Raw genomic sequence first — 9,852 nt, 5'->3', positions numbered from 1 at the left:
TTTTTCCTTCCCCTCTCTTTCTCTCTCTTTTTCCTTCCCTCTCTTTCCTTCTTTCTCTTTCTCTCTCTTCTCTCCTCACCCCACATGAGCATGATCACGCACACACAGACAGACTCCATCCATCACTTTCCACCCTCGCACTGCCACTGAGGAAGCTGCCAGCCCTTGCCTTCCCTCCCTACACCCTCCATTCCAAAGACAGAGATGGAGCTGGAGCCCTCCCAGCTGCTGCCTGAGCCTTCTGTTCACAGATCTGGGCAACAGAGCTTCATCCCCCATCCTCCCCCACCAAAATCACTGCACCGGGGCTCCTGTGTCACAGACAAGGTGGAGAGAGACACCAAGAGAGAGATACAGACATAGATGCTCAGAGACAGAGAGGGAGAATCTCATGGAGACAGGGAGACTGAGGGAGTGTCATTCTCAGGAAGCCCAGATCTTGTCAAACTTCACACTTTCCTCCTGTTTCACGACCCTGTCCCTTCCCTGTCCTCATTCACCCTGGGTGCGTGAGAGCCTGTGTGTGTGTGTGTGTGTGTGTGCGTGCGTGTGTGCACACGCGCACGCAGATGTGAGTGAGAGAGAGAAAGAGAGAGAGAGAATAAGGAAGAGAATATAAGCCCAACACGGTGTATGGTATAGGCGACAGAGGCCTAAGAGGAGAATCCAGAGACCTGGGTTTGGATCCATGTGCTACCCCTTAATAGCTATGTGATTTTGGTCAAACACCTTCATCTCTCTGACCTCAGTTTCCTCTTCTGTAAATGAGGGAGTTGGATTAGATTAGCCCCCTTTAGCTCTGAGAATCCAAGCGATTTCAGAAATCTGGGTTCAGCACCTTGGACAGTCCCTCTCAGCCTTAAGAGTGATTTCTTGGGGTAACTTTTCTTCCCACCTACAGGAATTTAAAATATATAGGAGGGGAAAGAGAAGGTACAAATGGGAAGGTGGATATTGGAGTGGGGCGGGCTGTGTGTGTGTGTGTGTGTGTGTGTGTGTGTGTGTGTGTGTGCGCGTGCTCATGCCCATGGCTCATGTGAAACTGTCATGACAGTTGTAGGGATTGTGTCGCATCTAAACTTTGTGTCTCCTTTAGCACAGGACCCTGGACACAGCAGGCATTTAGTAAATGTTGGTTGAATTGGATTGAACTAAACCAAGCTGGAGTGCATATCCGCGCTATGTGATTCTGCAAGTGCTATTTCTGATGACAACTGTTGTTGAATGTATGTGGTGTGGTTGCATGTTTTATGGTGCCATGGTTCTGTGTGTTGTGTGATGCTGTGATCCTGTGGCAAATGCTTGGCTATGTTCTGTTTCACTGTTGTCTACAGGGTGCTTGTTGTGTGATTGTGTTGGTGTGTGGCTATGCTTGGCAACATCCATCAAGCTTTAAAGTCCACGAAGCACTTTTATAGACATTATCTCACTTAAGCCTTCTAATAAGCCTGTGAGTTAGGTACTGCAGGTGCTGTGCCCACTTCATAGATGAGGAAACTGAGGCTTGGGGAGGGAAAATTTCTTAGGCTCATAGACATGGAGCTAGAAGGAATCTCAGAGGCCCATCTGGTCCAACTCCTTCATTTTATAGATGGGAAAGTAAGGTGTTAAATGATTTGCCCGGGGGCACAAGATGGTCAGTTCATCAAGGCTGGATTTGAAGCCGGGTCTTCTGATTGTATGGTCAGCTCGCTTTCCATTGTGCCACACAGTGAGGGTCACACAGCTAGTAAGTTTTGGATGTGGGATTCAGAAGCTTTTAGGTGTCTGCTGACACCGTGTCCATCATTATTTCCTCTAGAGATTTTCTTAATGTGTGACTGTGTGTTGAGTAGTTGTATGATTAGGTGCCAGTATTACAAGATTGGATGTCAGTATAGTTGTGTCAGTTTTTGTTTGTGTTATACAGTGAGGTGTCAGTGTTTTCTGACACCATGTGTCGATTGTGTGTGTGTGCGCGCGTGTTTTTTTACTCGTGTCTGTAATGTGCACTTGGACGTAATGTCTGTGCTCATTGCTCTGCATGTGTGTGATGCTGTTGTGTGACTGGAGTGTTTGTGATGGGGTTTGTGACTGTGAGGCAGTTTTCTTTCTGTTTTTCCCCTTCCCAAATCTGAGCCCAGTTCCCATGGTGATGGAGATGCTGGAGAAACCAATTAGTGTCCAATTAACCCCCATGAAACCCAAGAGCCATCAAGGGGTGGATCAGAATCAGGCTATGAGGGCTTAGGAGGAATCCTGAGGGGCTTGGAGAGAGTGCCCAAGAGAGGACTCCGGTCCCCCATGGATGGGCAGCAGGAAGTCCTCCCTCGTCTCTCTCCCTTTTCCAACCAGGAAGACTCTCCAGGTGAAGATAGTGGATGATGAGGAGTATGAGAAGAAGGACAACTTCTTCATCGAGCTGGGCCAGCCCCAGTGGCTGAAGCGAGGGATCTCAGGTGGCTGTGGCTGTGGCTGGTCTGGGGGGTTGGAGAGGGTCAAAGGGGCTGGGCCAGGAGACAACGGGATTTAGTTTAGTAACGGAATGAAGGAAGGTGTGGAGGGATCAGACCTGGGAGGATAGACAGGAGAACCAGGTGCGGCATAGGTGTGGGTGGGCAGGGGTTTCAAGGGGCATCAAGAATCAACGATGAATGGGGATAATTGTGGCCCTTAGGGAAAAGGGGATCTGAGAGGAAGAGGGACAGGGGACCCTAGGACCAAAGAAACTAGGGTAGGCCCTCATCAGAACCATGGATAGTACTCAAAGCCCTGTTCTCTTCTGGGTAGAGTGGAATAGCATGGGTTGAAGGGGATGAGGGTCTGAGAAAGTGAGATTGTCTCAGATGAGACCCAATTAACACCCTTTCTTTCTCTCTCTCTGTCTCTTTCTCTTTCCTTCCAGCTCTCCTGCTCAATCAGGGTATGTAGGCTTAAGTTATAAGGGGCTGAGACTGGGGGAAAGACAGTACTGGGGCTGAGATTTTTTTTTTTCAGATTCTTGGAGGTGAGATTGTCCTTAAAAGTAAGGTTGGACTGGGTTTAGAATTGGGATGTGGTCAGGATTTGGTTAGGGTCATAATTAGATTTAAGATTTGTAATTAGATTGATTGATTGATTGAAAGTTAGAGTCAGTTTCAGGGTTAGGATTAAGATTGAGTAGTAGGAGATTGAGTCCAGGTTTCACTCTGGGGTCAAGCTTTGACTTAAGATTAGAACTAAGATCAAGGTTTGCCTTAGAATTGAGGATAAAGTTAGTTGGCATCTCAGCTACTGTCAGGGGTCGAGGTCAGATTTCATGGGTAGGGTTAGGATTATATTCAAGGGACAGGTAGGTGGTGAAGTGGAGAGAGCACTGGCCCAGGAATCAGGAGGACATGAGCTCAAATCTGGCCTCAGATGCTTACTAGTTGTGTGACCCTGGGCAAGTCACTTAACTCTGATTGCCTCAGAAAAAAGGAACTATATTCAGAGCTAATCTGAACATGGATCATAGGATTTTATCCATTAGATTTGAGAGGTGTATCAGTTTGAGAGTCAGGATTAGGGTAGGGGTTGATACTGCTGTGAAGAAAACATTCAGGTCAGGCTTAGATTTAAAGCGCATGTATTAAAGTTAGGTTTTGGATTTGATCTGGATTAAGGAAGGGGTCCTGATTCAAGTTGAATATGGTCTAATGGTGAAGGGGTGCCATTTTGTGCAAGGTTTGAGGTCAGCCTCAATCTGGAGTTCTCCAGGTGAGGATCTGGGAATGGTTTGAAATCTTAGTATATGATATGATGCCGTCTGACTGGGAGATGAGGCCTCCCCCTTCCTAACTTTCCAGAAACCTTCCAAGTTGGAGAGAACTCAGGAGCTGGATGTGAGACTCACTCTGGGAAGCCAGACCAGCTCCATTGGGAGAGGGCTCTGTGGCTTTGGGGAGGGGCGGGGAGAGATTCCAGTAAAAGCCCTGAAAGACAGAAAAGGTTGGGAGAGGTGGAGAGGAGGGGGAAGAAAGAATGGAGTCTGGAATGTTTGGGGACCATCCTGAGGGAGTAGAGGGGGATATTGAAGGGGGGCAGTTTTAACAAGCTGGAAGACTGAGGCTGGGGCTGAGTTATTGTGGCTTTGAAAGCCAGCTCAGCTTCACCCCTCCATGGGGCCTGAAGCAGCCATGCCTTCCCAGAATCTAACCCTCATCCTTCACACTGCAACCGAATCCCCCATCCCTTCCTGCGACCTGTCCCATAGGGGATGGAGACCGGAAGCTGACTGCCGAAGAAGAGGAGGCCCGGAGAATTGCGGAGATGGGGAAGCCAGTCCTAGGTGACAACTGTCGCCTCGAAGTCATCATAGAGGAATCTTATGACTTTAAGGTGATGGATGCAGTGGGGCGGAGCCTGGGGACACAGGGTAGAAGAGCAGGGAGTCCTGGGGATGAAGGGGAAGAGGAGCCTGAAGCCGCCAGTGTGTCTGCCCCTCTGGCAGTACCATGAAGAGCGCTCATAGTCACTCCCCTTCTGGTTGAAGCTGGAACTGGGGGGAGTGGGGTGGAGACTTGAGTTCTATAGGACCAACACACTGCCTCCTTTCCCTCAGAACACAGTGGATAAGCTCATTAAGAAAACAAACTTGGCTCTGGTAATTGGCACCCATTCCTGGAGGGAACAGTTTCTAGAAGCCATCACCGTCAGTGCAGGTACCACTTGCCCCACCTCCCCCACTTCTTCCACCCTGCCCCAAGATTAGGAAATAGAGAGGAGAGACAGACAGACAGACAGACAGACAGACAGAGACAGAGACAGACACCAACAGATAGACAGAGACAGACAGAGACAGACAGACAGAGACAGAGACAGACAGCAACAGATAGACAGAGACAGAGAGAGAAAGTCAGACAGACGGACAGATGGACAGACAGACAGAGACAGAGAGAGGTAGAGACAGACAGCAACAGATAGAGACAGAGAGAGACAGACAAACAGAGACAGAGACAGACAGCAGCAGATAGACAGATATGGAAAGACAGACAGATGGACAGATGGACAAACAGAGACAGAGACAGACAGCAACAGACAGAAACAGAGAGAGATAGAGACAGAGAAGAGAAATAGAGAGACAGACAAATAAGAAGATGGGGGATAAAGACAGGAAAGAGGGAAGGGGAGAAGACAGAAAAAAGACAGAAAGAGTGAGAAAAGGGTGGGAGTCTGGGGTTCCCTAGAGCCTAGCCAAAGCTCTGCCTCTGTTTGATATTGGGCAAATATGTTTGGATCTTGGTTTGGTCCAGACTTGTGTCTGGGCCTTGGTTTCTCTCCCTTTGAAATGAGGGGATTGGACTTGGTGGTGTGCTTCTCTGGTATCTGACATTCTGTGAGTACAGACAGATTCGGGGAGGAGGCAGATGGGTGGGGCAACGATGATATGGGGAGGGAAGGGATTGAAGTGAAGGCTTCTCAAGGACTGGAGCTTGGGAAGGGTCAGGAGCGCATGGAGAGGGGCTGGGCACCATTGTGTTTCAGTTATTGGGGTGAGACCTCGAGGCTGGCCTCAGTAGCATCAGGGACAGTTGTCCTTCCAACATCTCCTCCCCACTATTCTCCAGGAAGGCTTCAGAATGGCAGTGTTGCCCCTCTTTCCCAGGGGACCAGAGAGTAGGAGCGTCCCTGAATGTCACCCTCTTCTAAATCGTCATCTCTGAACTCCAATTAGAAGGAAACTAGGGTTAGGAGATGGAATGTAGAGATGACAGAATAAAGGCAAAGGGGTCTAAAACAAATCAAAGTAGCCAGACTTAGTAGAAACCAAGCAACGGGGATTACGAACAGTAAGGTAATGGAAAGTGGACAAAATGATGCCTAATAGACGGTCTTAGAAATGAGGTGAGACAATGAGGTGAAGAACGCCGGGAAGACAGGGCCCACCACCCCTGCCCTCTGATGAGGCTTGTCCTGTTGTGCAGGGGATGAGGAAGAGGAGGAGGATGGGACGAGGGAGGAGCGGCTGCCCTCCTGCTTCGACTACGTGATGCATTTCCTGACCGTCTTCTGGAAGGTGCTGTTTGCTTGCGTCCCCCCGACCGAGTACTGCCATGGCTGGGCCTGCTTCGGAGTCTCCATCTTGGTCATCGGGCTCTTGACTGCCCTCATCGGTGACCTGGCTTCCCACTTTGGCTGCACAGTTGGCCTCAAGGACTCTGTCAATGCAGTAGTCTTTGTGGCCCTTGGGACATCCATCCCAGGTACTAGGGCAGAGGGCAAGGAGGATGAGAGGGGAGGGGCGTGGATGGAGGGAGAAAGGGGAGAGGAGGAAACTGAGGAGGCAACAGACTGAGACAGACACAGAGAGAGGAGGGACTTAAGGGGGCAGAGACTGAGAGACAGGAGCTGAGGGGGGAGGAGACCAGGAAAGAGGAGGGAAGGACTGAGGGAGACAGACTGAGAGAGAAGAGAGAAATGGGTAGATAGGGAGAGGGAGAGAAAAGAGATGGAGATAGAGGGAGAGACTGACTGACTGAGAGTCTGAGACGGGGAGACTGAGAGGCAGACGCCCAGAGGGAGACAGAGGCAGAGGGAAAGAAGCAGCTGGAGGAATGCGGAGAGGGGTAGACCCAGAAGGCAGAAGAGAGAGACTAGGGAAGAGATGAGAGCAGGGCTGGGGGAGGGCCGTGGGCTCCCTGGGGGGGGGCCTGACAGCCTCTTTCCACCCCCTCCTGGGGCAGACACGTTTGCCAGCAAGGTGGCCGCCCTTCAGGACCAGTGCGCTGACGCTTCCATTGGCAACGTGACTGGATCGAACGCCGTGAACGTCTTCCTGGGCCTGGGCGTAGCCTGGTCGGTGGCTGCTGTCTACTGGGCGGCCCAAGGCAGGGCCTTCGAGGTGCAGGCCGGAGCCCTGGCCTTCTCCGTCACGCTCTTCACCATCTTTGCTTTCGTGGCTGTCTCGGTCCTGCTCTACCGCCGGCGGCCCCACATCGGGGGCGAGCTGGGGGGGCCCCGAGGGCCCAAACTGGCCACGGCGGCCCTCTTCCTGGGCCTCTGGCTACTCTACATCCTCTTTGCTAGCCTGGAGGCCTACTGCCACATCCGGGGCTTCTAGAAGATGCCGCTGCTGCCACCTCCGGGCAGCCCTCCTGCCCTGCTCTTCCTAAGGATCTATGACCACACCCAGGGCTCCTGTAGGGGTGGCACAATCCAATCCCAGGGAGCTCTCTCCTCATGCCTGGGTAGCTACTGCCACACCCCTGTCTTCTAGGGCCCCTCCCCCAGCTCTGGAATGCTCTGCCCTCGCCCTTGGGGAAAATGCCTCTTCCAGGGAGCCCTCTCCCTTCTCCCTTCCTAAGGATATTGCCATATCCTCCATCCTCTCCTTCCAGGCTGGGATGCTCACCCCAAGCTCCTGAGACAGCACCTCCTCCTGGGCCCCTAGGAATACAGCCTCCTCCAGGGAGCCTGCCCAGCCTTCCTGACCAGAAGAGCTACTGCCGCAGCCGGGCACTGCCCAGAGCCCCCCTCCCCTCCCCGTTCCTCCCCAGGCTACCCCTTGCAGGGAGATCTTCCTGTCCTCAGAATACTGCCAGGCTTGGGCTCCCAGGCCACCCTGCCCACGGAGGTCTCCTGACCACCTCGTGTCCCAGCCACAGCTTTCAGTCCCTTCTCCATACCCCGCTAACCTAGCAGACACCACCTCCAGGGAGCTCAGCTCTGTTTCTTAGCCCAAGAACCTACTGCCACCCACTCAGTCTTCTGGGGATTCTCGTTCAGAGAGTGCATCTAATGGCTCCTGAAGGGAGCAGAAACTCTTACCCCCAAGGCCCCCTTCCAAAGAGTCATGTCCCCATTCTCACCAGCCTTAGAGCCCTAGGGTTTTGGGGAACCCTCTTGGGGCTGCCTTCTCCAGAGAGGTCCCCAGCTCCTGGGACTGCCCTGCTCCTGTCCTGTTGTGACTCCTTGGCTGCTCTCCCACTCCCTAACCTGTGGATGCCTCTCTGGGCGGGGTGGACAGAGCCCCCACGCTCAGAACCAGGAGGCCTGGCTTCTAGTCCCCTCAGACTCAATATGTGACCTGGGGCCAGTCTCTTTTCTCCTCGAGGGAATTGCGGGGACCCTCCTTATCTGGCCCCTGCCCTGCTCAGGCCAGGGCGGGATGGAGATGACTCAGGCCCCGGGACACCTGGGGATTGGAATGCACTTTGCGCCTGCAACTTCGAACATTCCAGGGACCCCTGCTTGTCCTGCTACCTCTGGGCCCCGGCTGGGAACGGGGGAGGGGTGCAGGGGTGGGGGGGTGTATATAGTGTCGGGGGCGGGTGGGTGGGAGGGCTGCATGATTGGGGGGGACAGAATCGCTGCAGGGGGAGGGAGGGAGGGAGGGAGGGAGGGCAAGAGCCCTCCAGGTCTGTCCCCTCCCCCTCTAGATCAGAGCAGTGGAAGGGGAAATGGGGCAACGAGGCCCAGAGACAGGGCAGGACCAAGGGACTAGGACCAGAGAAGGCCCTTCCCACTTGCATACACGTATACACTCCCTCCCCAAAAACTGCCCTCAAAGGAAAACCGGAGGGCCAGAAGGGACCAACGCTATCAGACAGCCGGCGCTGCCATGTCCCTGCCCACTGGGGGGGTGGGCTCAGGGGAGGAGGTCCTGTTTTTAACTTTAACTTTGGAGGCTTAATGTCTGTTGGTCTTCTGCATTTTCTTACTGTGGATTTTGTTGCAACCCCCTCCCCAAGATCTCTGGGGTCAGAAGGCCCTAAAGTGGGGAGGGGGAGAGTGTGGGGCTGGAGAGAGGGCTCCAGGTTTACCAGGACTATTGCCTCTGTCTTCTCTCTCCTCCCGTGCCCCGCCTGTCTCTTCCTCCCTCCTTCCCCATCTGTGATTTCTGCAAAAGTTGACATAAAACTTTGGAATTCTGCCTGTGAGACGCCATCTTTGGGGGGCGGGAATGAGGAGGAGGGCAAGGACCAGGAAGGGACTAGGGACCTCTTTTGGCCACCCCCATCACCTTTACTAGCTGGACAGTCGAGTATGAAAGATAAAGATAGATACCCAAGTCAAGGATAAAAAAAAAAGCCCCCAAAGAAACCCCCTTTCCCCCAAGCATACCTGGTCGCAGCCATAGTTTATAAAGCTAAACGCACCCACCTGCTAGAAGCCATGCCCACATTCTAACTAGGTGAACCCCAGTCTAGCTATTTGCACTCAGACCTCTCTAGCTGCAACCAGCCCATTAGTGGGGACCTCGTATAAAGACATCCCAGCTGCACTTAGCACTCCCAGAGGCACCTGTTGGTGCTGTGGGAGGGAGAAGAGCTCTCTGGATTACCTGGCTCACCCCCCCCAACCCTCCTAGGCTAGTGCAAGTCTCCTAATTGGCCTTCCTGCCTCTCTGCTCTTCAGTCCACCCTTCACACAGTCAACAAAGTGATTTTCCTAAGGTACAACTCGAATCCTGTCTCTCACACACACACACACACACACACACACACACACACACGCTCCTGTGACTCCCTGTTACATCCAGGATTAGGCTTCCGTTCCTCAATTTGACACTTAAAGTTGGCTCCAACCCACCTTTCTGTCCTTGTTACCCATCACACCTCTTCTCACTTGCTGGAGTCCGGCAGAGCTGGCCTCCAGGTTGTTTCTCCATCTCCCATCTCAATGTCTCTGCTCTGGCTGTGCACTCCTGCCCCCATCCTTGGAATGCTCCTCCTGTTCACCTCAAAGCTCGGCTCAGTGGCCCATTCTTGATCATCCCAGCTGCAAGGACCCTGCTCCAATTACCTTATATTTACTGTGCAGGTTTTTTAAAATGGACGTATCGATGTACACGCTATCTCCCCATGTTGAATGTAAGCTCCTCGAGGGTACTTCTCTCTTGTGTCCTCAGTC

The 9,852-nt window shown here is 52.7% G+C and overlaps 1 protein-coding gene across 2 annotated transcripts in view; it reads left to right on the top strand.

The window, feature by feature from the left end:
• Positions 1-7,060, top strand: part of SLC8A2 (solute carrier family 8 member A2) — a 12,678-nt gene extending 5,618 nt beyond the window's left edge. Inside the window, exons 4-9 of one of the 2 annotated variants that reach the window (XM_027846038.1) lie at positions 2,335-2,438; positions 2,885-2,902; positions 4,214-4,338; positions 4,562-4,661; positions 5,925-6,203; positions 6,684-7,060. In XM_027846038.1, coding sequence (XP_027701839.1) covers positions 2,335-2,438; positions 2,885-2,902; positions 4,214-4,338; positions 4,562-4,661; positions 5,925-6,203; positions 6,684-7,060 — 1,003 coding nt within the window. The remainder of the gene's footprint in view (positions 1-2,334; positions 2,439-2,884; positions 2,903-4,213; positions 4,339-4,561; positions 4,662-5,924; positions 6,204-6,683) is intronic. The other variant, XM_027846039.1, reaches the window with a different exon arrangement.
• Positions 7,061-9,852: the final 2,792 nt, after the last annotated feature.

The sequence above is a fragment of the Vombatus ursinus genome, unplaced genomic scaffold (assembly GCF_900497805.2).
Source record: "Vombatus ursinus unplaced genomic scaffold, bare-nosed wombat genome assembly UNPS02015030.1, whole genome shotgun sequence".
In the NCBI taxonomy this organism is placed as follows: Eukaryota; Metazoa; Chordata; class Mammalia; order Diprotodontia; family Vombatidae; genus Vombatus; species Vombatus ursinus.
Note: the sequence above shows the minus strand (reverse complement) of the source record. Positions and strands in the feature narration are given on the sequence as shown.